This window comes from Penicillium pulvis (genome assembly GCF_028828015.1).
Source record: "Penicillium pulvis strain IBT 33274 chromosome Unknown contig_23_segment0_segment0, whole genome shotgun sequence".
In the NCBI taxonomy this organism is placed as follows: domain Eukaryota; kingdom Fungi; phylum Ascomycota; class Eurotiomycetes; order Eurotiales; family Aspergillaceae; genus Penicillium; species Penicillium pulvis.
In genome coordinates, this window is record NW_026643075.1 from 22113 (window position 1) to 47675 (window position 25563).

Sequence of the window (25563 nt, forward strand, 5' to 3'; positions counted from 1 at the left end):
ATCAATGGTCGAAGTTCTCTGATGGACATGGCAAGGGTAGAGCTTAAGTGTTGCTCATACCCTTCAGATCGCTCCTGCCCTCCAACCCAAGCAACATCATTGGATCCTTTAAATCTACCCAGCCATGTAGAGGATTACTGGCAGCGAAACCGAGTCGTTTCTGCATTCGAGGGGAGATTTTGCGCAAATCTTCGACTGGAACTGATAGATACTGGTTTTCTTCCTGCGAAAGAGGACCCCATCAGCACATTGAAGGAGAATAAATGGTGGGTTCAAACGCGCGCACTGCACACCTACCTGTCGGAGAACACTTTTGGTCATGAAGGAAGAGTAGACAAGACGCTGCTCTTGACTAGCATTTACCGAGGCGCCATGGTAGCAGGAGCCTAGCATAAGAAAGACGTCCCCAGGTTGGAGCTCTACATAAACAGATAGGCTATCGTCAGGTGGGTGCATCGTATCCCACAGGTGCGAGCCAGGGATGAAGCGAGTGGCGCCATTCTCTTTGGTCGTTTGAGAACCGGCCACGAATATACCGACCACTGTGTCCCGGCCCACCTTGTATTCAGCCGAGGTAATAGCGCTCAGGCGGTTGTGGTGGCCCATATCGTCACGATGAAGGTTCTGGAGTGTGTTGCCGGGGGATGTAAGGAAAGCTGCCGCAGTGTTGACCTGCGGCAGGGATTCAAAGGTATGCTTTTCATTTCCATACCAGCATGTGTGTGACGAGCTCAACAGTCGATCGCATACAGCCGAGTATAGCGGATTTCCGATGAAATGCTCAATGTAGCTCGGGCTCTTACTCGCGATGCCTGTAACCACACTGACCTTGTTGGAAAACAGTGGATCATTTCTCAGCTGATCATTGAAGTATGGCATCAAGTCTTGCTTGACCTGTTCCAACACCTTGAGCTCGAGAAGACCACGCACGATGACTCCACCATGTTCAGTGAGAATGTTGACAATTTCTTGGTCGTCGGTTTTGGATGCCGTGACCTCGATCAAACAGCCAACGGAAGGGTTAAGATCAGAGTACTCAGTGATTGAACCCATATTGTAAAGATGGTAAAGCGAAATATGGAGGCAAGAGAAGAAAGAAACACAGATACGGAGGGTGGGTGGGGGTCTGGGGGATTAATTTGAGCTAGGGTTATATCCTTCTCCGATCTATGCATTATGTTACATCGTTCCTCTCACCGCTGTTTTGAATGCATACCGCTTGTCTCCTTGCTCAGGAGTGGGCTTCATGGAAAGAATGCAGTGAAGCAAGGTGCAGGCAAGTTGATCCAAGTATTCATATGTCCAGAATGCCGTGTCGGTAACATAAATGGCCTCCTTGCCACGCCGGTAAAAATGGCAAGAAAACACAGGCAATCACACTAGGTCATGGGTTCTGAACTATTGTTTCAATGTGTTGTCGGTCTGGCGTTCTTAATTATCACAAGGCTATCATGGAACGCAACCAAAAATGTCTTTTTTCATCCACTCTCTCGATTTCCAGGTCCGATGTTAGCGGCCTCTAGCAGTTGGTGGCAGATGATCCATGAGCTTTTGGCTGGGAAAGGGCTTTCCGATCTTCTACCTGAGCTCCATGTTCAGTATGGTATGGTTTTCTTAGCAACTAAATTGACAATAGCTGATCAGAAGACTGACGTGGTTGTGGTGCTTGCCAGGTCCGGTTGTTCGTGTCGCTCCAAATGAGGTATGATTATATTTTTATTGTACTATCACATATCCTTTCACGCTGACGGAATTGACATGATAGCTTCATTTCGCCGAGCCTGCTGCCTATCGTGACGTCTACAACTTCAACAACCGTTGGAGCAAGGATCCCTTTATCTACCATTCGTTTGGCGCAGATAATGCATCCTTTGGCTACCTCACTGTACAGGAGGCCAAACCCCGTAAGATGATTCTGGCATCTGCTTTCTCAAGGAAAGGCGTGATGGGATATCTTCCGTGCATACAGGAGCAAATCAATCGCTTTTGCTCTATACTTGCCGAAAGTGATCGGAAGGGACATTCATCCAACTTGTTGTTCGGGCCTCGAGCCCTGTCTTTAGATATTATTACAACCCTGATGTTTGGCCAAAGCTTTGGTGCATTGGAGAGTCCGGACTTCTGTCATTCTATCCTGTGCAGCCTGAATGACTCGTTGCCAGCATTTTCTATCTTGAAATTCTTCCCTTTGGCGCTCAAAGTGCTCGAATATTTACCCACGCATCTTCTGGAGCGATTCTGGGTGTCCCACGTGGGGTTGCGTCGATTTCAGAGCGAGCTCATGGAGCAAGTCATCAAGGTACGAGATAATCCTACACTGCTAGAGAATTCACGCTACCCGGTCATTTTTCGCGACTTGCTGGCGGCGAACATTCCCTTCGAATCTTTGTACGCCGAGGCCCAGACCTTGCTCACAGGGGGTATCGAGAATGTCAGCAACACCACCATGTTTGCCCTCTGGCACTTATATCAGGACAAAGAGCTGCTGCATCGGGTCCAAAAAGAACTGCAGGAGATCTGGCCGGACCCTGAGGTATTCCCAGAGATTGAAGCATTGGAGAGTCTGCCACTGTTTACGGCTGTGATCAAAGAAGCTCTGCGTCTGGCGCCGGGGATCCCATATCCAGCCACCCGTATCATCCCTGATACAGGCGCCGTTATCCAGGCCCAATTCATTCCCCCGGGCACCGTAGTGGGAGTTAGCACGTTGATGCTCCACAGGTCTACTACTCTATTCCGCGAACCAAATACCTTTCAACCACTGCGCTGGCTGGAGCCCACTGCCAATGAGTTAAATCATCATCTCGTCGCCTTTTCTAAGGGCCCCAGAGCCTGTCTGGGTATCAAGTACGCAAGCCCTTGCGTTTTCCTATCAATTTTATCTTTCTCGTTTTCGCCATCTAACACGTTGATAGTCTTGCTATGGTGGAGATGCAGAGCATTATGGCTGCCATCATTCGTCGCTTCGATATCGAGCTAGTAAACCCACGGTAAGTCTCTCCGTCGGCTTCTGTACATTTATTGAAATACTAATTCTACTCTGCTAACTCATTATCGCCGTCATATAGCAACGAAGATCTGATTTGGCGGGATTGTTACATTCCATACTTCGGTCAGGATCAACCGCGGGCCTTCTTCCGCCCAAGGGCTCATGGGTGAGTCGATTTATCGGGCGAGGAAATAGATTCGGGGGGAGGGTGGTCTCTTGGATACGATCAAAATTCGCATATTGTGTGACATGATCTGGGAGTATTCAACCACGGTACCACACTTCCAACCAATATTGGGAGCTGGAAATAAGATTGATGATGCTGTTTCAGGCTTCTTTTTTTTCTCGCCAAAGTATTGTTTACCCAAGTTCGGTGTGGCGTTGTTCTCTCGCGTCCTACCTACTATGTAATTATCTACAGCTGCGTCCTCCAAGCGGAACAGAATCTATAATGGCCTGGGGTTATCAGATAGTGCTCAGAGAACATAACATCACGCTATGGAAACGTGAATTGGGACCGGTCTTGTCGGAAAACCGATAATGTGGATTAAAAATCGCTAGCCTTAGACGAGGACTCTCTTAAAGCTGTTTAGAGCTCACCTGTAAGCCCTAGCACTATTGAGCGTCATGAATATCACACGTTATCTTATATATCGACTAGTGGTGCTTTCTAAGAACTGGGTATTAATACTTGGTAGTAATAAGATATATCAAACTACACTAAGTTGGGAAGAATCCTGGTCACTACACCATTTAAGCGTACAATATTGCAGTGCCGATTTTCAAGGTGCACGCTCCTCATCATTCTAGATCAAGCAAAACAGAAAATCCAAACCAAACAGAGCATAGGTAAACAGGAAAGGTGGGAAATAACCTCTTGAACAGCAAAGTCAACATCATGATCATCTTTATTGACGCAAATTTGTCGGCATCCACTTCTGGGCGTACTGTTTGAAAAGGTTGGACATGGGCTCAGTTTGCAAGATCATGGGGGCATCTTGCAACGCCTCACGGAGATTTTTGGTACCAAAGGTCGCCATATTCTCTTGCACCTCCCATCGCGTCATGTCACCGAGAACCTTCTCCTGGAGCATGGGCATCAACGGATGCAACGGGTCATCAGTCTTAAGGGAGAAACTCTTCACCCATTCAGAATAAGGCAGGGGCCGCAAGGCTACAGGTGATAGTGAGTTAAGCAGCTCGAATGTGGAGATCATGTCAAGGGCGGCTTGTTGGCATGGCTGAATGAGGTTGTAGGCCCGGCCGAGGCGAGCAGGACTGGCGGCGATATGCAACAAAGCACCGACGACGAAGTCGACAGGAATGAATTCTTTTCGTTGGGCGGGAAGTATGGGGTAGGAACCCATTGTGAGGCAGCTAGAGAAGAGTCGGCCGACGAAATCGTCCGGGTTGCTGATGCCGCTCTTTGAGTGGCCCAACACGAAGCCCGGCCGAAAAATAGCAGCTGGAAGCCCATTGTCAATAGCATTCCACACAACACACTCAGCCACCATCTGACTCTGCGAGTACCCTGTGTCATAGTTTAGGGCGCGCATATATTCACGCGGCCGCTCGTCTTCGCCAATGCACTTTGCCCCAAGTACAAACCCCGACGGACCGTAAGACGCGATGCTGGAGGAATAATGCAGCATCTTAGGCCGCTGATGGTTGGCGAACTCCAGCATTCGGAGGGTTCCAAGCACGTTGGCAGATCGATGAGTAGAGTAGGGCTGAACATAGCTCACCTGCGCCCCCAGGTGGAATATTACGCTAGACCAGCCCGCGAGCAGATCATAAATGTCCTGAGAGAGACCAAGTCTAGGTTGCCCAAGGTCTCCTGGGACAATGAGCACCCGTTTCTTCATCTCTGAGGAGAGATGGATTTCGTATTTTTCCAAATTCTTCTGGAAGCGCGTCCACCCAGCATCTGCATCTTTGGCGCGGATCAAGCAAGCGACCCGACGCACTTGGGGCATCTTAAGTAACTCATAGAGCAGAAATGCGCCCACAAACCCGGTGACTCCCGTCAATAATACACGTCCTTCATCAGGAGCCTTCCAGTCAGGCAAAATGCCTTTCATCGGGGTCAGTCCCTTGCCCAAGTCACAATCCTGCTCCCAAAGGGCTTCCATTTTTTTGCGCGGGTCTAATTGATCACCGGCTTGAAGAGTCTGTACCAGACGCCCCAGCGACTCAAGTGTGGAATTTTCATAAAGAGCAGCCGACTGCAATTCTACGCCAAAGGCCTGCCGAACTCGACCGACCAAAGTGGCTGCCTGTAGCGAGGTGCCGCCGAGATGGAAGAAGTCACACGATGAAGTCAACTCAGTCACCGGAAGACACAGGATCTCTAGCCAAAGATTCTCAAGATGCTCGACAATGGCTGAGTAGCTGTACTTGCGTGGGGAGTCGTTGGCCTTGCACAAAGTAGATCGGACGGCGCTTATCTTGTCCAAGTACTGCTGTTCCAATTTCTTACGGTCCACTTTGCCTGTAGGCCTCAGGGGAAACTCATCAATGAACTCAATTCGTGGCACCATATGAGGGGTTCGCTGCACAAACTCGCGAATGATAGTATGCGAATTCGTGGTAGCTGATTTGGGAATCACGTAGGCTAGCAAGATGGCTCCAAGTGTGGAATCCTTCGGTTCCAATTTCAGTACCGCCGCGTCGTTGACTAGTCCCGTCTCGAGCAATAAGATTTCAACAGCCTCCAGTTCAATCCGGTGACCGCGGATTTTGACCTGGTTATCTTTGCGACCTATGAAGCAATAGAGGCCCGCCTCGTTGATTCGGACCAAATCTCCGGTGCGATAGAATATGCTGTTGCTACTCGTTTGATGGAGATGGCTAGTATGAGGGATATTCACGAATGCCTTTGCGGTCTTTTCAGGTTCTCCATGGTATCCTCGCGAGACACCTGCACCCTGTATCAGCAGTTCACCGACCTCGCCATTTTTCACGGGGTTGAGTTCCTCATCTAACACAGTAGCGGTCATGTTGCCGATTGGGAGTCCCAGGGGAACATTGTTGGCCTCCAAATCGCTCGGGATAACTGGATGGCTGAAAACGTAGACTGTACACTCGGTTGGGCCGTATAAGTTGAGAAGTAGCTGTGGGGGCCCGTTTTCGAAAATCGTTTTTACCGTCTGCACATTCATGGCCTCTCCTCCAGTATAGAGTATTTGCAAAGTAGCGAATGCATTGGGAACAGCATTTGCAGTAGAGGTCAGCAATGCGGTCGTCAGAAATGTCACATTGACCTTCTCCGAGCGAAGACAATTAGAAAATGCCTCTGGATCCAACACCACGTCTTGTGGAATAACGACTATGGTTGCCCCGCTCAGCAGCGAAACCCATATTTCGAACAGGGCCGCATCGAAGGACACATTGGCAATGTGAGAGAAGCGCTGACCACGTTCCACGCGGTAAGTAGCATGATATGTCAGATTGAGAATTCCCTTCGCGAGAACCTGCACGGCTTTGGGTTGACCGGTAGTACCGGACGTATGGAAGATATGCGAGCAGGCCGTTGGTCCCTTTGATGGTACGGCGATTCTTCCGGACGCCTCTTTATTGTGCTCGGGATGAATCTCATGATCCGCGAGCAGATGATCGTATCCCAAAAGCCGGCCTTGGTACTCCGGATCTGTTATAACAAGAGCACAGTCAAGACGACTCAGTAAAGTAGTCAAGTAACTGTCAGGCTGTTTCACGTCCAAGGGTGTACAGATTCCCCCGGCGTAGATTACCGCCACCTGTGCCAGGACATGATTGATGCCCCTAGGTGCCAGGATCGCGATGGGAGAGTCGGCTGGAAGTCGCTTTTCAAGAATCTTTTCAGCGAGATGGAGAGCTTTTGTATGTAGCTCATCAAAAGTCAGGGCGTGATCACCACTTTCAATGGCTATCGCTTTCTGCGAAAGTTCAACCTGCTGCTGTAATGCCTTGGCAAGGCCCTGTGGCTCCATGGAGTTCATAGCAGGTATAGTTGGAGAGGCGAATAATGAGAGAGTATAAAAAGCACGTATTGGGATCAGCAGGTGAGAATACAAGTGGTTTGAATATATAGCATGGAATTTCACGGCAGCTCTCTTTTTATAATCTCCTTCTCAGGTACTGGCCTGTTAGAGCAAATCATCTGTATGCCTTCCTCGCTTTCCGTCTTCTTCAGGGATCAAGAATGCCTAGGTACTTGTTTGATGCTTACAGGTGCCGAAATCCCTTGCATGGATCCTTTGCTTCGTCTTCCAAATCAAGGTCCTAGAACAGATGGCAATACTGTACAAACTAACTGCAGTTCTTACTCGTGTACATTCCAAAGGGAAGCGCAGAAGGCGATCCTTGCATTTCACCGAAAGTTGACGAAACTTCTGAAGATCAACATGCTTGGAATAATTGATCACCACGTTTGAAATTGTTGGACTCCATTGACCCAATTTATTTTCCTATCTTTCGATCCCTGGTCAAGAATGCTACGATTTAGAGTACCCGCAATGAAAAATTTCCGGCACGGGTAATATATTGCCTTGCAGATCTGTTAGACATTCTTATAGTATGCATTTATCTACACAAGGAATGCCAAGCTGATCCGACAGCAACTACGTTACACGCATATTGAACACATATGCGGTAGATCAAAGCTGTTTCAAGCACGATGACGACGGCCCTACACCGCAGTCCACGCACAATTACGACAGCCTGCACCACAATGTAAGGGGAAATTACTCAGGCCCAGAAAGTCGGTAAGTCCCTATTTCAAATGAATACATATTTAATATGTCCACCAGGCCTTCTTCCCCTAGGTGATATCAAATCTCTCACAATGATTCCAACCAAGACTATTACCGTGTATGGCGCTACTGGTGAGAAATTCCTTTGTACCTCCAGTTATTCCAAGCAGCGACGCTGAATATATCATTATCAGGAGCCCAGGGCGGTTCGATTGCTCGATCCCTTCTGCAAAGTACAGCTGGGTTCCATGTGCGTGCATTGACTCGCAATCGCGCTTCACCAAAGGCACAAAAGCTAGCTCAACTTGGAGCTGAAGTGATCCAAGCCGACGGCTTCAATCGAGATGAGATGCGTAATGCCTTGAAGGGCTCTTGGGGCTTCTGGTTAAACACAGACCATCATGACCCAGTACGTGGTTTCTCTACAGAGCAGTATCCCACTCACATCAAACTGACCCAGCGTCTCTCAATCTCCAGGCCTTCTCCACCACCGATGGTGCGGACGATACCTCTTATGGTAAAACCTTGATCTCCCTGGCCGCTGAGGTAGGAGTCAAGGTTCTGATATACAGCACTTGTGAATCGTCGACCGAGCACTCGCTCGGTAAAGCGGTTGTGAAAGGCATGGACGAAAAGAACAAGGTCTTCCGATACGGCGTCAGCCAGCACGCGTTTGATGCTGTGATCGGAGCCATCCCTGGCTGGTATATGGAGAACTTCCTTTCGCCAGAGTATTCGGCGTGCTTCGGCGGCTTCCCTCTTCAACCGGACGCGGAAGGCTACCTAACGTTCTCAAGCCCACGTCTGGGTGGTCCTGGGGATGTGCCCTGGATTGCTGTCGAGGAAGACTTCGGTGATATTGTCCACGGGTTGTTCCTGGATCCTACCTCCTACCACGGCCAGACAGTGCAATGTTTCAGCGACACCATCACATTTGAGAACATGGCAGAGACATTTACTAAGGGTAAAAATCCTTCTCTTTTTGATATCTTCTTTCAAATTCTTATGCAATGCTTCAAGGCTGTAGGACTAACTTTATTTGTGATATTCATCCAGTGACCGGCAAAAAGGCCCGATTTGTGCCCCTGGCGGCCCCCGATGACTTCCCCACCCACGGCATGGAAGTCTTGGAGGAAATCCGTGATATTTACGCTTTCACGCAGCACATGGGCGGTAATTTCTATGGTCACCCCAACGCAATTGAGAACAGCAAAGCTTTGAAGAAGGCGGCTCTGAAGGCCAAGGGTCAGCCGGATGATAAACTGATCATGATCCGTGAATACTTTGAGAAGCATTTTCTCTAAGGCCACCGGATTAAATTATGCGGCAGCCCTGGAGATCAACTATGGTGCCAAAGGAGAAAGTAGGTAGGGATAGAATTCGTGAAGGTGATCCTTGTGTCTTTTGGAGGGCACGCCACTACCGTAGTTTATGGCCACTATCAGAAGCATCATATTTTGTCTACACTACGTTTCAAACTATGACTCTTTGATGTTTTCATATAGGTACTCGTCTTTTCTCACCGGATGAGTTCAAGCTGTTAGAAATGTAGAAAATGTGGTTTCTATTTGAATTCGTGGATTGGAATGTTGTGGTCTAAATACTGAATTGGGGAACTGTCTGCGAACCAGCAAATCGCTGCAAACCAATCCACTCTTGAGATATAGTTCGGCCACGGGAGGTAGTGGGAGACAAGAAAGGAGACCTAAGTGTGCCCAGGTGGCTTGTGGAAGGAATGATGGCCTGAATTGCTTATCCCTGCGCTGATGCGGTTATATACATCACATCCGCTTCGTCACCATACACCGCTCTCCCCCACTACAATACATGATTTCCCGAGGCCGCAGGAATATTTGACTGTGGGCCGAATGGTTATATTAGGTATAATAAACAGGTTTGCAAACCCAATAATCGCCCTAAGTCGGTCGGGAAAAAAGTTCTTCGTATAAATACCCTCGGTAGCAGCTGTGTGCCTGATCTGCACTACCCTCGTATCAACAATCCCTGCAGGGCTAGACTTCGTACCCCGCACGTAATTTCAAGATGCGAATATCCATGATTGGCAGAGGTTACCTGTTTCAGAAGCTAAGAAGCAGATGAAATGAATGGATTGAAAATCATAATAGGAAAACAATTTTTAGGTATCGTGGATGAGATTTGAGAACCTCGGTTTCTGGATGCATATGCAACTTATGGAGTTCGTGGAAAGCCGGCATTTTTGGTGTGGGAACAGTGAATATATTTGTCCAACAGTCTCGGTTTCCTGGCGCGTCGACCGGAGTACGACAATATGAAGTCCGCACCGGTGCTTTGACAACAGGAAAGACTCTAACCTAGGACTATGTAACTTAATCCCTAATCCTTGTTGACCTGCAGAGAGCGATAGAAGTTGACCTCAGAATCATATTCCAGTGGCCACTGGAGCAGTTTAAACTGGAGCATCTGCTCCATCTCTGCAGGTTGCAAAGTAACCATGACCTCCCATGCCGCCTCGCCATTCGTGTCTTTGCGAGCTGGCCTAACAAGACATTCTCCTGGCGCAGAGCTTGCGGGCAAGAACTCCACTCCCAGGACCTTCTGGAGCTGAGGGCCAAAGTCTAGCTCAAACGTGCTCCAGTCGCGGAGACTACTTACAAGAATGTCGCACCGTTGTAGCAATATTCGGCTCCAGTCTGGTGTATGGTAGTAACCCGCTGTGAGACAGCCCAGTGAGACATCATTGATCCTGCTAATGCTGCATCGGATTCTATACGCTACCCGCGAGAGTAACTCGATGATTGATTCCTCCTCAATGATAGGGCAACTCTGCAGATTCTGCTGACACAAACTTTGTTCTCGCTGCTGCTTTTCCCACTTTTCCAAGCATTGGAGCTCAGAGATCATGAGGGTGCAATCTGCGTAGGCGACCGCATTGCCCAGATAGTCGTCAGGAAGGGCCTCGGGAAATCTCTTACGCGAGTTGACTGCTACTCCCAAAGTTGAAGACTGCTGCTGCTGGACCCGAGTGATACAAATCCATAAGAGCGCAGTCAGGATGTCGTTGGAGGAGACAAATCTCGGTTTCTCTCCTACTCCTTCCTCTTCATATTCTCCTCCTTTTTCATGTTTCTCCTTGGCCAAACTCGAGATAATTTCCGGCAGCCGGGCATTACATCGGCTTTTCAATAATTGAATCTTGGCATTAGAGAACAGCAGATTATAACTGCTGTGCGATGCGTCGCAAGCCAGACCCTCTCCCCGGTCAAACTTCTGTTCATTCTCCTCACTTGGAGGTACTGACAAAGAAAGCGACGAGGTAGAATGAGAAGGGATGCCAGGAATTGGACCATTTCTGCCCAAATTGTGCAAATAGCGACGCGTCGCCGCCTGGGTTGCCATAGAGCTACACAAGGAAGCATCACTGGGGCTTCGGCAGCACTGCGCGAGCAGGTTGTAGAGAACGTCGTTCCCCTTCCCATCAATGACCATATGGTTAGTCACGAGGCAAAGCACCAAGCCGTCGGCGAGGATATTGATCTGTGCCCGAAAGATGGGGGCAGGGATCGCCAGCTGATCGAACTCTGGCACTAGTCGGCGTGCCGGTTCATCACTAGTGCAGACGCCCTGTCTTTCAATCCCACGTTCCATAGTGCCGGGTTTGGCCGGGAGACAGTACTTGGGGTAATATTTAACCGGCACAAGGGAGGCGATATCGTTCCTTGGCGCCATCCGGACTTCCATGGCATTGGGCTTGTCGGAGCTATTTGCCGGTGCTACCTCTCCGTCCAAAAATGGTATGATTTCCCTCAAATGTGAGATACCGCGCTGTAGATCGACAATCGCCTTTGATGGGGCTTCTGTTTGGAAATATAGCGCCGTCATGACATAGAGAACAGGAGGGAAAACATGATCAAGAGGCGACAAGACAAAGGGAGTAATCATTTCGCTTTTCATGATGTATACTGAATAAAATCCAATAGCGTAGGGCTGTGAAGATATCAAGAAAGAATTCACAGACATTAAAGTCTCTCACTCAACTTCCAGTGACCCATATTAGACAGAAGCTATAGCACACCGACTATTGAGGTGGACAAAGTGGGATTTCAGAAGACCTTACTTATCCCTTGCCTCTCGCCTCTCGTATGCGCCTTTTGTGGGACACAAATGTGCATATCATGATAACAGGATAGCGGTCTGAAAAGTAGGTGTGAGTCGAAGTTTTCTAAATGCAACAGGCCATACTCAGCCCTAGAGATAAAGTTGGCCCAAGTGTCTTATCACAACGTCAATTGCTACCTAAATGTATGTACCTATACTTGTATTACCACTATCAATCATAACTTTTCCATTCAAGTCAAGATAAAGTGACAGTGTAGACAAGTATCAAGTGAGCATGACCGGTATGCGACATTCCAAGTTTCCTAATGTAGTCTGCAGGATCTGCATATTCCGTGGCACCCAATCTTAGAAACATACATTCGGGAAATTCAGCAAGGAAGCAGTGGTGCAATCAACAAATTCGTGGCCCATTCTCCGTTGATTTGTGCACATTTAAATGACTCTTGCCCCTTTCCATTCTTTGCTCGACTTCCAAACCTTTTTATCACAGCACTAATTGCCCATCAGAGTTAATTGACTGACAAGTTCCAACATGACAGTTGGTAATCAAAGAAAGGTTATCACCGTTGTAGGTGCCACAGGTATTTCAAATATCCCTCCTCCTGATGATGAAGATCTCGTTCCTAATTTTACAATGGTCCAGGTACTCAAGGCAGCTCGGTCACGCTGTCTTTGCTTCAAAACCCAGATTTTGAGGTCCGCTGTGTCACCAGAAATATATCGTCCGCTAAAGCACAAGAGCTGAAGAATTTAGGGGCTGTGCTCGTGGAGGCGAATGGGCTAGACGCGAGGCAAATGACTGAAGCCTTCACCGGCAGTTGGGGCGCCTTCATCAACACCAATTCTGAAGATCCGGTGAGTGGGATGAATCGCACCGCTTCTATAAAGCGAAACCATATCTGAATTTGTCACAGCACCTACTTGAAATCGGTAAGACGGACGTCGATCTCGGTGGCAATATCATGCGCAGCGCCGCCGCGGCAAAGGTGCAGCATATCGTCTATAGTTCTGGCCCCAGCCCAACCAAGATCACCAAAGGCGAATTGGCCATCCCAGGGCTCGATCGTATGTGATTATTTGGAAACCCCAATTTCTATTGGATCTGACATGTCAGGGGACAGACAAAGCGGAGGTTGAAGCCATCGGTCGCAGCCTCGAATCCTTCCAGACCTTCACTCCGGTCATTGTGTCCTGGTTTTTGGAGAACTATTTGGATTTGATGTACGCGGAAATCTTCGGTGGTTTCCCACTGAAGAAAGACGACGAGGGTTTCCTCACCTACCGCATCCCACTCTGGGGTGGGCGTGAAGACGTCCCCTGGATCAGTGTCACCGACGATCTCGGAGATATCGTGCACGGCATCTTCCTCAACCCAACTCGCTGGAATGGTCGTCTCGTCCAGGCGAATGCGGACATTGCCTCCTTTGGGGATGTCGTACGGAAGTTCGTGAAAGGTAATCCATCTTCCCTTTCCCCTAGTCATTTAGTCTGGAATTCCAAGGAGCTGGCGCTTATGCATGCACAGTGACTGGACGCAAAGCCCGATACATCCCTTATGTCAGCGCCGATGACTTTCCTACCAACGGCGTCCATTTCCTGGAGCAGTTACGCGACATGTTCAAATTTATCCAATACCGGGATGGTGAGTATTTTTGCACCGGAATCACCGAGGTGCGGTCTGCGGCTGAGTTGAAGAAGTCTGCATTCAATGCCAAAGGGGGCAAGGGCCGTGAGAATCTGATGTCGGTGGAGGAATGGTTTAAGGTGAAATTTGCCCCCTCAAATGAAATGGGATTGAAGGCCTAAGGAGGGGGGGGTGAAGGGGGGCGTATTGTGTTCGAGGCAGTCCTTTAGTAGTGAATCGAATTACTGGAGAGGAACGCGCCAATTTCAAAATATTTGTAACATCATGAAGGGAGGAGCAAAGCATGCCGAAGATTCTTGATGGACCGATATCGTTTGCAGGGGCTAAAACATTTCCAAAGCACCTGAGATTCGATCGGATAATCCTGATCGACCGTGGGGTGCAGCAGATAGCTTCGACGATATGCGTTAGTAGAACCAAACTGCAGTTGGTGACTCAGTGGCTCTCCAAATTCTCTGGAATCTTTGGGATCTTCAATATGCCCAGGGTTTGGAACGAGGCAGCTAACCCGGTGTTATGTTCCAGCTGGCCTTCACTGTCACCACGGAGGGCCCGATCCACGAATTGTGGCTTCACTTTCGAGAGCTTGACGAGGAAAAATTAAGTATGAGCTAGGCTTCGGTAAATGGGGCCTTATTCTGAAATTCGAAAATCCACCCCACCCCAAAAAATCTATGCCCCTATTAGGGGCGGGATGCGGGCTGATGGACACGCACCATAAGCGACGGATACACGCAAAATGGACCAATTAGGATATAAAGAAATGCATTGGGGTCGAGTACCTTTAACCACTACAGTATAAGGGCTATGATCGTTTAATATTAAATATAAAGGTATTTTTCGAATGGCCAAAGATAGGAGATTCCTTTAGCTTTAATTTCATATAGCATTAAGCCTATGTTGTGGTGTGTATATGTTCATGATTCCCCTTATAGAATATAGTATATTATAATTACCCCTATAGGTTAGGCTACAGTGAATAGGGCCGCGATTTAAAATTTCAGGGCCCACCCTAACCCATACCATCTCTAGGCGAGTCTAGAGCTCCCTTTTGATCTAGGTGTGGGATCACTTCTGATTCAGCACCGTTTTGGGATATCTTATGATTTCTGCCTTAGAAAAGTGGTAACCATCTTTTATTTCACAACACCTCAGCCCGAATTAAGCTAGGCTTTGCGGAAGTCTACGATACTCATAGTGATTAGTTAGCACCGCGTGATAGAAGCCCGTTAACCTGTTCTTTTTTAGTATTACGGCAACAAAGTCCCAAGTAGGGCTGGGAGGCAACAATAAGAAGGGATATTAATAATATTGCGCAAAGTTATTGGAGGCTCATTGGTAGAAGAGGGAGGCAACCTCTGTGCTTCCACCTCTATTCAAAATGTCCTGTAACATGATGCGCCACGGCAGCTGCATCCCCTTCGAATGCGCCACAGACAGGACACGACACACTTGCCGTTGTTATTTGGGGAGCGGTGGCTGCTTCAAAATCCCCCTCGTCCAAAGTATGCCGCTCCTGTATTTTGCCAGCCCGCTTCTTTCCCTTTGCAGGACGGATGTACATATCTAGCCCAAGCGCTTCCGGTGGAGGCTCGTACGGGCCCTTAAGATGCATGTCGCGCGCAGCAAAGCGATTGCGCCTTCCACTAATATCATCTCCATCTATGCTTAGTTGTAGACCCTCTCCTGGGTTGGCCTCCTCCTGCGTTGAGTCTGATGGTTCATTACCGATCCATAAGCTTTGCACCCTTCCGACGCGCCCGTCGGTGAGACGCACTTTGACACCTCGCGGGTGGTCGCCGCGCGTCAGTACTTCGTTGACTATGCCTGACACTGTACGCCCTGTAGGCTGGTCGGACTTGAGGACAATCTTGACCGGTGTGCCGGGGTTGATGGATCTCGAGGGAGGCACGCGGGGATGGGAGGGGCGATGGCTGCCATGGCCGTCATGTCGTTTTTGACGATTCATTGCTTGTAGTCGGATCTGAAGCTGCGTGGGCGCGGTTCACGAGTTAAACGGAATATGGATTTACATTGTCCCGTGACTGCTACAGCCTGAATAATCAGGCGACAAGCATATTAACTGTAGAAGTTTAAGACTAAGCGGAATGAAGGTAGGACTACTTCGAGGTAGGATTTATATTATTTAATGCGTTCCTTAGAATGGAAAGTTACATAATTTGGGATTTTCATGGGAGCTTGGCAATTTGGATTTGGGATCGACGCCTAGGCCCATGGGGACCAGTTGGCGCAGGTCTGAAAAGCAGTCAACTGTCAAAGTGCACCATCCGTTCGGCAGGCATGTAATAGATGTCAATTCAAAAGCCTTAACCTGAGTACGACTCTTAAAATCTCGAACATCGCTTGTCCAGCCCCATCTCTCACTTGAATGTCCTAACCATTTCCTTGTGGGGATGAGTGCTATCATCATCAGAGTTCATTTGCACAAGCTTCTTAGAAGCTTGGATATAAAATTCTATATTGCACGTGCTCTTGTCCAGCCGTTCATGCATCCCGCTATATTCTATAGGTATGATTGACTGAAGTAAGTGCCCCCAACCAGGTATTTCGCCATGACCAAATTTGTTTTAGCAGAACACCCCGTCTTTTAGTAGACTTTTGCAAGGCCCACCTTGGGCCTTAGATGTCCCCTTTGGCTAGGTCAACTGCGTTGCCGTACTGCCCGGGGATGAAAATACCTTCCTCGGTCAAATGCCGTGCGGAAGGTTGAGATCTTGCGTCAGAACGAGCTGCTTGCACAGCACAAGCTCCTAGATAACAAACACTTTGGTAGCTGCCGTTGGAAGTAGAGAAACTCCCTAGCAATGTCTAGATGTCACTTATAATTGCTGATGACTTGATAGCGACGCCATTCATGAATCAATGGTGAGGTACCCAGGAGGGTGATAGACTGCCAGCGCAAGCCGCCCTTGGAGCAGGAACGCCTCAGTTTTTCCCGCTGCGGTAACATTGAACTTCTCCGTGCGAAACGAAATGGCAAGCCCATTGACAAATAGCCTATGTATGCAGTTAGACTGTATTGCACACATTATCAGCAGGCCAAGAATCTTGCGAACCAAGTGCCATCGCCATATGGTAACTGCAATCCCTCAAAAGGCTCGCTAGCGTGTAGTTTAGCTACACAGCTTGATCTGGGGCCTCATTTCTACGTAGGGGAAACCCGCAACCACAGTGCCCTAGTCCAATGTCAAGATAGGATGGGCACTATTCAGCGTGATATTGTCCCCCGTATAAGCTGCCAATCCATTGATGCTGATACTAAACCTCAGGCTGTAGACTATTAGGTTAGAAAGCTGAGATGCAACCGCTGCAGGTCACACGATATTCACAAAGCCCGCTGCCAAAGGGAATTTTGTTGAATGCATCAAAAAGCTTTGCCCTTCAGGACAGGAAATTCTCTTTCGAATGGTGTGGACTCTGTTTGGGCTTGGGCGATTAAGTTTCTGAGGGCAAACGTACGCGGGTGTCAGGCTTGTCCTTCCTGAATGTCGAGGCAATTGATCTCATAATGAGCAATACATAGGGCCCAGATTTGCGATTTGTTAACACGAGCGGAAATCCAATGTAGCATTGAAGATGCAATTTCTGAAGAACATTCTTTTGGGCCTTTGCACAGGACGCGCAGGTTTGTGGGTCAGTGCAAATCTCGGTGCAGTAGAAAGCAAGACAAGGGTCTGACACCAGCAAGGTCCTTTATGCACATTATACAGGAATTGATTGCTTCAGTTTGCTTGTGGCCTTGCATCATATTTGCTTCCGCCAAGGGAAATTTGATAACTTCCATGGGCGAAGCGATGCAGGATCCATACTCTGAGAATCATTGCTGATAATCACTCCAAGCTTTCCTTGTCCGAGAAAAGTCTTTGCCCAAAGACCTCGGGCAGCCATGGGGGCATTTCGATACGGCATGCTAGCGGAATGTGGAACCGGAGTCGCTGGAGATTGGCCGTCAAACACGCGATCTAAGATTCACATATACCGATGTCTATATGTACATTCTGGCTATTAATTGTATGGAAGTTCGTCCGAGTCTGTGATTGTCATCTGATCGTCCAGCTGGCCCAAATGAACCCCGCTCGGAATGCAACATATGCGACGAGCATTTTGAGGCATGGTCGTCCAAAGCATCTGCCGCACTTCTTTGCCCACTTGCTCAATGGCGTCCATGGCCCATATAACATCGAGGTGTTCATACTCCTCGATGACTTTTGAGTGAACTACTCGTACATGAGGTTCAAGCCCATCTTGGAAGCGACGCAGAAGTCGTCGGCCGTCCACGAGAGCATCGGAGCCACCGATCCACAAAGCAAAGGGGGGCGTATGGGGGCCGAACCAAGCACTGTCTCTCAGGGAACCGAGACATGGATCTCGGGGATCATCACCATGTTCAGCCCCAGCCAACGTGCGGTGGCATTCGTTCAGCTTGGATGTTGATTCGTCAGTAGGGGACAGGATGAACCCATACTTCGCAAAGCTCTCACTACCTAGCCACCAACGCATGGATTCCGCACTGACATATACAGGGGCGAACTGAAACATGCGATGACGGAGATCGCGCTCCCAGCGGGCATCGGTCCACCCGAAGAGAGATGAAAACACCCAGTAGGCGAGAGTGCCATATACCCTGGGAGGGCAAAATCGGCGGATTGTCATCATGAAGGGAATAAAAGCATGGATCCCAAAGACAATGCGGAACAAATCAGGTGAGAGAATACCCATGAACCGGAAAAAAGACTTGCGAACGAGTGGGCCAGCATAGGCAGCTGGAGCAAGCGCGCAGAAGACCGAGATCCGCTCGCCAAGTTCTGCACGATGTTCTTTGGCCAGTGCTACGAAGGTTTCAGTGGTACCCTGGGAATGGCACACTAAGCCCAACTTGCTAAAACCGGTTTCATAAGTAACACGCGAGATCAACGCTGTGAGGTCAAGAGTTCCAAGATGCCGAATGTCCCACGACCACATGCGGGGGTCAGAGGTCGAAAGAGTTGTGTGTTCTGGATCCAAGCCGCAGCGATTGTTGCCCAGCCAGACATCGTATCCCGATTTGCACAGAAAGAATGCAAGACTGTCATCGTCATTGGTGCAATACGCGCCAGCACTTTGAAGAAGCCCATGAACCAACAGAACGGGATATCGACGACGAGACCCAATCCCAGATGGAATCCCTTGCTTGGGTGCACCGAAAACAGTGGGGCCTCGCTCACGTCTCTGCTCTGGAGATAGAGCTGTGTATTCCTGAGGATTATACACGTGCCATAAAGAAATTATGAAGCCATCCTCGGTTTGCACACGAAATGTTTCCACATCGAGACCGACACGTCTGGCATAGTAGGCGACGTCGCATATGATCTTGTCCTTGCCGCCTTCCAAGGGAAGACAATCGTCGGGACGTTGTTCTTCGTCGACGTGCTTTTTTTGCCGCCTAATGTGCCATTTACGATCTATATCCGCTCTTTTTGTTTTTCGAATCCGCTCCTCGACATGGAAAACCCGTTGCGAGCCGGTGTGGTCTCGTTTCAGTCGGGGTATAACACTCTGTAATGTCGTCCGAGCTGTACATATCAATGCTACCAAGAATATCGCAGTCAAAAAGATCAGGGAGAGCAGGAATGAGACCGCTCTGACAGCATAGTTTCGGAGATCGCGAGCGAAATTCGGAGCGCCATAGGACGGAAGGGGAGGAAAGAGTGGATGGTCACATGAGTCAATCGGTAGCGCCAGATCGTTTTGATCTGGCTTTTCGAGCATAGAAAGCCCACCCTTTGCTTTGGTACCATTTTGCTGGGCCTTTGACCATGAGACTTTGCCAACATGGTCAAAGGAGGTCGAGAGATTCTGGTGGGCCTGGGACTTGTCGGACTGCTCCGCAAGCAAAGGCGCAACGATATTCTTCAGAGGAATGACCGACATGGTCGCGGTTATATTGTTGACATTGATACACTAAACTCCATGCTTAATCCTTAGCCAGATGATGACTCGGTGTGCAAAACGACCTTAAACTTGCAATAGGCAATACGTCACCACACAACGAAAGATTGTTGGATCAGGGACAGTCACGTGAAGGTACCTATAATCAGGAACAAAACATGTGATTATTGCCTTACGGCCTCAGGCGATAAATTGAAGGTTAGTCACGTGCTGCTAGACTGGTGTTAGTATATTAGATGATGTAAGCTAGCTAGATCACATGACTTTAGTCAGCACACACGTTAAAGTATGGGTACATAGGTAGAAAAATGGACAGACAGCTACATATACTCGAACGGACCCCTATTGGTTGAATTTTCCACCCTGATTACGTGAACGGACAACTAGAGCGCCGAAGCATTGCAGCCATCACGAGGTTTCTTGGACATGGAAAGGTCCGAACACTTGAATTTTTACCCTTTGAAAGTCCCCTAAAAAAAGACAAGTTTACCAGACATACTTGGCCATACATTTTCAAGATCGCACGGATGTGAAAAAAATGCAAAATACTGTATTCTGACCTCCGGAAAACGGCGAACTGTATTTATATGCCAGATGAGGCTTCTAGCACTGAGGAGAGAGAAAATAGAGCAAGGCAAAAAGTACATCGTAACACGCTAGTCATTCACATATTCAAAATGACGTCTCGCCTCAAAGAGAAATCAAGAAACATCGCCAGTGATCGATTTAAACATCGGCCTTTGCACTAATACTTTCCAGATGGGTCGCCTGCTCGCCACTGCGTTTCTCATTGGCCCGGGTCTCAAGTTGAGCGAGATCACCAGGATTGGAGACGGAGACATCACGAACATCGGTGTAGTGGACAGATGGAACAAAATTGATCGATTCCCACGCAACGGGCACTTTGGCGTAAAGCTCATCCACCTGCTCTAGCGACAGACCCTTGGTCTCATAGATGCAAGTGTAGACAAAGATGGCGCAGATGAAGCAAAATCCACCCCAGATGAAAAAGACCTTGGACTTCAGGTTGGCATTTCCGGCGCCGCTATTCACCATGTAGGGGGTAGCATAGGCAATGGCCCAGTTGAGCAACCAATTGGTGGCAGTCGTGATGGAGAGACACTTGGCGCGGGCCTTGAGAGGGAACAGTTCACCGGTCACAACCCAGGCAACGGGGCCCCAGGAACAGGCAAAGAAAAAGATGTAGATGCACACAAACGCAATCAATACCTTGTTCGCCACATCTGATGATGCCGCAGTACCGACGATAGCCACAATAAGTTGGGAGACACACATCCCCACCGCGCCAAACATCAATAGGGGCCGGCGGCCCCATTTTTCCACCATGTATAGACCCGGGAAAGTTGAGACGACGTTGATAATGCTGGTAATTAGGGTGATCACAAAAGAGTTCTTGATACCCGAGTTTTGGAAGAAGGTGGTGCCGTAGTAGACTGCGGAGGAGTGTGTTAATATAGGCCATTGGACAGTGGGAACTACAGGGTCAGGGCCGACGTACAAATAAAATTAACACCAGCTAGCTGCTGTAGGGCTTGAACAGCACAGCCTGTTGCCAGACGCTTGCCAATGGAGCCGCGCAAGATCTCCAGGTAGGTAGCCTTACCCAGGCTCAGCTCAAACTGATGATTGGCCTGAATTTCAGCAAGCTCTTCAACAATGGCGGAATCGTTGATATCCAATCGACGAAGACGGGCAAGAGCTTTTGCTGCGGCCTCATGCTTGTCATTCTTAATGAGGAACCGGGGTGTCTCGGGGAGGACAAGCATTCCAACGACCAAAATAATGGCCCAGGCAAACTGGACAGCGACGGGGATTCGGTATGAACCAGTGTCATTGCGATCTTTGGTCGAGTTGTTGACGATGGCCGCCAGCAGCAGGCCAATGGTAATGGCTAGCTGATAGGCACCGACAATGGTTCCCCGAATCCATTTAGGAGCTGTCTCCGACTGGTAGAGAGGGACTAGAGACCATCGTTAGTGACTTTGTCTCGCGAAGTCCTGACTATAGAGCCTTACCGGTTGCAGACAGAAGACCGACACCTAGACCGGCAAAGAACCGCCCAGCCACGAACAGGGGAATGGATGTCGATGCAGTTTGGAGAATGACACCAACGCAAAAAACGAATGTTTCAAGAATCATGGCAATCCGACGACCGAAGTAGTCTGCAACGGGAGCGGCGCCTAGTGCACCAAAGAAAGTACCGGCAGAAAGGAGGGAGACGATCATGGAGGACTGTGAGGATGTAACATCAGGGTAATGGTCGTCGGGGTTGATATAACCGGTAGAAAACGTCCTTCGCCAATATTTCATCGCGAGAATACCACTAATGGTACCAGTGTCATATCTAGACACCAATGCCTTGTTAACATAGTTCTCAGAGGAGAGCTGGAATATCGATCGAGACTCACCCAAATAGAACACCTCCAAAAGCAACAAACAAGCCAATGACGATGGCCGGAGTAGCAGAGCCAACCGCATCGTCCGGTTTCTTCAAGGCAAAACCCATTGTGAATAGATATGATGGGGATGGAAGCAGAAGGTTTATAGATTGTAGATGAACCCTGTTGGGTAACGTAAATTGGTAGAGAGGATCAACAAACAAACAAAGCGGGAAAGCTCAAAGGATAAATAAACAGAGGACAATGGAATCTTTTGTACTCCACATGAGGGGCAAGACCAAGACCGAAAGATCCCAAAGCTGAAAGCAGAACCGAACAGTACCCCGGCTTGAGTCTCCAGCTCCATGTTTTCGCTCAAGGCAATGCAGCCACGTTGAAAAGTGGATCTTGCAAAGTATGATTGGTGGACATGATAGATACACTCGTTGCTGTTGACCAATCGGAGTGTTCTTGAAGAAATATCCCAAGACTGACCCATTTCAAGGTACCAAGATGGCCGCATTCAAGTTGAAACTAGAGCGATATCTTGGCTCGATTGATCACCTGGACAACATAACGTAAAGAACGTTATCGTGTTCTGCATAGTTATAACCGTAAACGGGGTCGAGTCGAGATGTGTCCGCGTTCGGTTGCGCCGATCGGGATCGACGACCCCGGGAGCCGCATTTGGGAGGAAACCATCCCTTGTTAAGCCGTTGTTGTTCCAGGGTTATTTTGTCGAGGGAAGAATCATCCTTCAGGAACACGAGGTAAGCCAAGTTGTCTAGTATTGACCTGTCCAATCCCCGGATTTACATCGACCTCCACATCCCCGCATGACGGCAGGATCCCCAGAAGTCGTCAAAGTCAAGATGATGAGCGACATCAAGACCACCGGTACAGACAAAATTGGCCTTCACCGGGTCCTAATGGAGGACTGCATGTGGCGAAGTCGTTATTGACCTTGATACTCTGAAACCTTCTCCCTTAACTTACAGGAACCCCAAAAGTCAAGGATCCACATAGATCCCCGCATTGCCGTGCAGGGTTTAGAATAGGATGGATGATTCATTGCTGAAAAGAACTTGAAGACTCGCATCGACGCTTACTAAAGACAATCGCACAGAGATCTGAAGGTATACCTTGTCTTCAAATATGAATACATCAGTCTTAGAACCAGTATAGGTTTTCAATGATCCCATCTGCATAGCACAACCCGACTGTACGTACAACACCGGCCCGTGTTAAGGCTTGGCGACAAGCCTAAACTATGAATAGGAGACTTTTCCCGGGATGCAGATTGGACGGCACACCCGACAGTCTTCCGAAATTAATCCATGCTCGGCGAATTACTAGGCATCATCAGAATCTGTCGGGCAACAGAAACCTTGGTGGGAGGGTCCACACAGGCACTCTCATTGCAGCGCGAGTCTGGGCGCCAAGTGCCCCAGACCGAGTTTCCAGGTATCGAGTCTCGGTGAGCAGGATCGGGATCGGGCCCAGGAAGATGTTGGGGTAATTGTAGTCCGGCTTGTTGACCCGAAGGTGCAGTTTATTAATTCTATACACTATTTCGCTGGATGATGAACTAGCTACCAGCGCCAGATCAAAAACAAATAAACAGGTAAAACAACCTGTGCAACCACCCGGGTGGACTTAATGAAATTCCCGGTCATGTGGCCACATTTTTGGCGGAATCCATGAGCCCTCGCTGGGCGGTAAAGACCTTTGTCTTTTGACGTGGTCGTCAAAATATCATCTTGATCTAGGGCCCAATAAGCAAGCTGGGGAGGTTGGGCACCGGAGTAGCGACGGGGTAAGACAGTACCCCCGCCACGACCGGCCAGGCCGCCTGGACCAGACAAGGTGGAACTGGACATACCGGAAGTGGGGTACTGGCGCTTCGAGGAACCTGGGCGTCTTTCGGAGAGGGGAAGGAGCGAGCCATTAGAAGACGGGGGCTCTGGGGCAAAGAATGCATGGTAGACTGAGGCCATAAGTAAAACCGCAACGGTAAACAACAAGGTACAGGCATAGTAGATGAATATGCTCAGTTGGTCGGGAAGAAGGCAGAGGCGGTTTTGGATGGTTGGCGAAGATCCCTTCAGGGTGGACTCGCCCGTGTGCGGGTCAAGGGGATTCCATAAACTAGTCATCAGGAAACCAGGCTTTCGGACGCCCATCGCCCATGAGATACTCTTCACGGTGATCTCGTTAGGCGAGCCGTTGAATTCTCGATGAATCAGCTCGCAGTAGTCATGGTCATCCCCGGAGTAGACCTGCACAACATTGGGACCTGCTTTGGAAACCACTTCGGTCGAGATGGTCGGAGTGAGTACATTCTGATACTGATAGCCACCCGCAATTCTCAGTGAATTTGGTTCATCTTCCTCCAAATCCTCGGTGGCCGACGACGGTGGGTAGCGCTCTCGAAGGGGACCACAGGGGGTGGCTGGTTTGCGATAGAGGGGGACATGGGTGAGGAGAATGGCAGGGAGCTGCAGAGAAGTGTTTGGAATATTGTCATGTATGGCGGGCTCCTTCACATCCACTACCCGGTAATCGAATTGAATGCCATCAGGCTGTTTTTGCAGCATCCGGAGTTCATCCATCTCAGCTTTCGCTCGATATGCGGGCACCTTATCAAGGAAGTCAGCTGCCTCCTTCCAGATAGGCGGAGGGAGACTTTCGTCATTTGAGCTGGAGCTGGAACTCCCGGTCTGCGGGTTTGGTTGGTCCATCGCACTCAAAGAGACCGTGTCCACCGAAATGAAGGTATGGTTGCCAATGACATCAACTCGGTTACCCTGGCCGAAGTAGGCTTCGAACCGATCCCGCACGGGCTCTTGGATCCCATAAGCAAATCCTAGGTCATGGTTGCCTGGCAAGCTTGCGATCAGTCTCCGACCTCGACCTTCCAGAGGAGACATATTTTGTTTGAGCCAAGGTTCCAAAAAGATATTCATAAAGCGACCAAACTCCTTCTTCCAAAAGGAATCCTTGTATTTCGCATAACGGTCTTCTGGACTAGAGGTCGTGCTGGTTGCCCATTCTCTACCGCCATCAAAAAGGTCACCCAGGAATAACACCGAGTCGGGGATTAAATCGTGCTGAATGGATGAAAATGTCCGTCGGAGGTACTGGTCGGTATACTGGACAGTCAAAGATGAGAGTGGCCATGGCCGGCCGGGGTAGGTGTGGGGGTCGACAAGTTGGGGGTCGGCGATGAACGCGACGTGATGCGGTATTGCACCTTGAGGCTGACATAGCACTAACGGTTAGACTACATCTGATAGCAAGACCGCATCTCTAAAGTACAGTGAATAACATGGGCGACTTACCCAGCTTTCCCAATTCTCCCAAGCGCAGGCCTCTATACTTTTTCGAAAGACCGTTCGCTCCCCCCACCACAACGTCAAGACCCACAGCAGGATCACAGCATTGGCAATGGTAAATACACGCTTGGAGACGAGTACTGCGGACCTCCGCACATCATGTCTGTTCCGAGGCCTCGCCGTTCGAAGGCTATCGGCACCCTCCGCAATCCATTGTTTTGCGGCCCTGGGAAAGCCACCCCACGGGTGATCAACAGTTCTCGGGGATTTCGAGGGGATGAAAGAAGGTAGAGTAGAAGCACCTATGTTGCGTGGATAGGCGTAACTCATTTCGGGTGAAGATAGAAGAAGCGGTTCGACCCTAGGCGACACGGGTTCATTTGGGTGGGGAATCAACGAAAGGAGTGACGCTGCA

At 49.1% G+C, this 25563-nt stretch overlaps 10 protein-coding genes across 10 annotated transcripts; 3 read left to right on the forward strand and 7 right to left on the reverse strand.

Annotated features, from left to right (window-relative positions):
* Positions 1-61: 61 nt before the first annotated feature.
* Positions 62-1053, reverse strand: N7503_004285 (phytanoyl-CoA dioxygenase family protein; the record flags this gene model as incomplete). The annotated part of the gene is made up of 2 exons (XM_057063832.1): positions 62-223; positions 298-1053. Coding segments are annotated over 2 exons (918 nt in total), but the record flags the coding sequence as incomplete, so codon positions are not given.
* Positions 1054-1506: 453 nt separating this feature from the next.
* N7503_004286 (cytochrome P450) lies at positions 1507-3159 on the forward strand (the record flags this gene model as incomplete). Its single annotated transcript, XM_057063833.1, has 5 exons — positions 1507-1603; positions 1674-1702; positions 1766-2847; positions 2916-2990; positions 3069-3159. The coding sequence occupies 5 exons, from the start codon at positions 1507-1509 to the stop codon at positions 3157-3159; spliced, it is 1374 nt and encodes a 457-aa protein (XP_056921576.1).
* Positions 3160-3897: 738 nt separating this feature from the next.
* Positions 3898-6969, reverse strand: N7503_004287 (non-ribosomal peptide synthetase; the record flags this gene model as incomplete). The annotated part of the gene is made up of 1 exon (XM_057063834.1): positions 3898-6969. The coding sequence occupies one exon, from the start codon at positions 6967-6969 to the stop codon at positions 3898-3900; it is 3072 nt and encodes a 1023-aa protein (XP_056921577.1).
* An 845-nt stretch (positions 6970-7814) lies between these two features.
* On the forward strand, positions 7815-9026 carry N7503_004288 (NmrA/HSCARG family protein; the record flags this gene model as incomplete). The annotated part of the gene is made up of 4 exons (XM_057063835.1): positions 7815-7854; positions 7917-8131; positions 8200-8686; positions 8779-9026. The coding sequence occupies 4 exons, from the start codon at positions 7815-7817 to the stop codon at positions 9024-9026; spliced, it is 990 nt and encodes a 329-aa protein (XP_056921578.1).
* Positions 9027-10077: 1051 nt separating this feature from the next.
* Positions 10078-11655, reverse strand: N7503_004289 (uncharacterized protein; the record flags this gene model as incomplete). Its single annotated transcript, XM_057063836.1, has 1 exon — positions 10078-11655. One exon carries the CDS (start codon positions 11653-11655, stop codon positions 10078-10080), a length of 1578 nt encoding a protein of 525 aa, XP_056921579.1.
* A 697-nt stretch (positions 11656-12352) lies between these two features.
* N7503_004290 (NmrA/HSCARG family protein) lies at positions 12353-13626 on the forward strand (the record flags this gene model as incomplete). The annotated part of the gene is made up of 5 exons (XM_057063837.1): positions 12353-12401; positions 12464-12675; positions 12735-12885; positions 12942-13274; positions 13346-13626. 5 exons carry the CDS (start codon positions 12353-12355, stop codon positions 13624-13626), a joined length of 1026 nt encoding a protein of 341 aa, XP_056921580.1.
* A 1211-nt stretch (positions 13627-14837) lies between these two features.
* Positions 14838-15434, reverse strand: N7503_004291 (YwbE family protein; the record flags this gene model as incomplete). Its single annotated transcript, XM_057063838.1, has 1 exon — positions 14838-15434. The coding sequence occupies one exon, from the start codon at positions 15432-15434 to the stop codon at positions 14838-14840; it is 597 nt and encodes a 198-aa protein (XP_056921581.1).
* A 2057-nt stretch (positions 15435-17491) lies between these two features.
* Positions 17492-19396, reverse strand: N7503_004292 (putative ab-hydrolase associated lipase; the record flags this gene model as incomplete). The annotated part of the gene is made up of 1 exon (XM_057063839.1): positions 17492-19396. The coding sequence occupies one exon, from the start codon at positions 19394-19396 to the stop codon at positions 17492-17494; it is 1905 nt and encodes a 634-aa protein (XP_056921582.1).
* Positions 19397-20140: 744 nt separating this feature from the next.
* N7503_004293 (sugar porter family MFS transporter) lies at positions 20141-21941 on the reverse strand (the record flags this gene model as incomplete). The annotated part of the gene is made up of 4 exons (XM_057063840.1): positions 20141-20868; positions 20934-21395; positions 21451-21779; positions 21844-21941. 4 exons carry the CDS (start codon positions 21939-21941, stop codon positions 20141-20143), a joined length of 1617 nt encoding a protein of 538 aa, XP_056921583.1.
* Positions 21942-23405: 1464 nt separating this feature from the next.
* N7503_004294 (putative manganese ion homeostasis (Fr)) lies at positions 23406-25478 on the reverse strand (the record flags this gene model as incomplete). Its single annotated transcript, XM_057063841.1, has 2 exons — positions 23406-25073; positions 25155-25478. The coding sequence occupies 2 exons, from the start codon at positions 25476-25478 to the stop codon at positions 23406-23408; spliced, it is 1992 nt and encodes a 663-aa protein (XP_056921584.1).
* Positions 25479-25563: the final 85 nt, after the last annotated feature.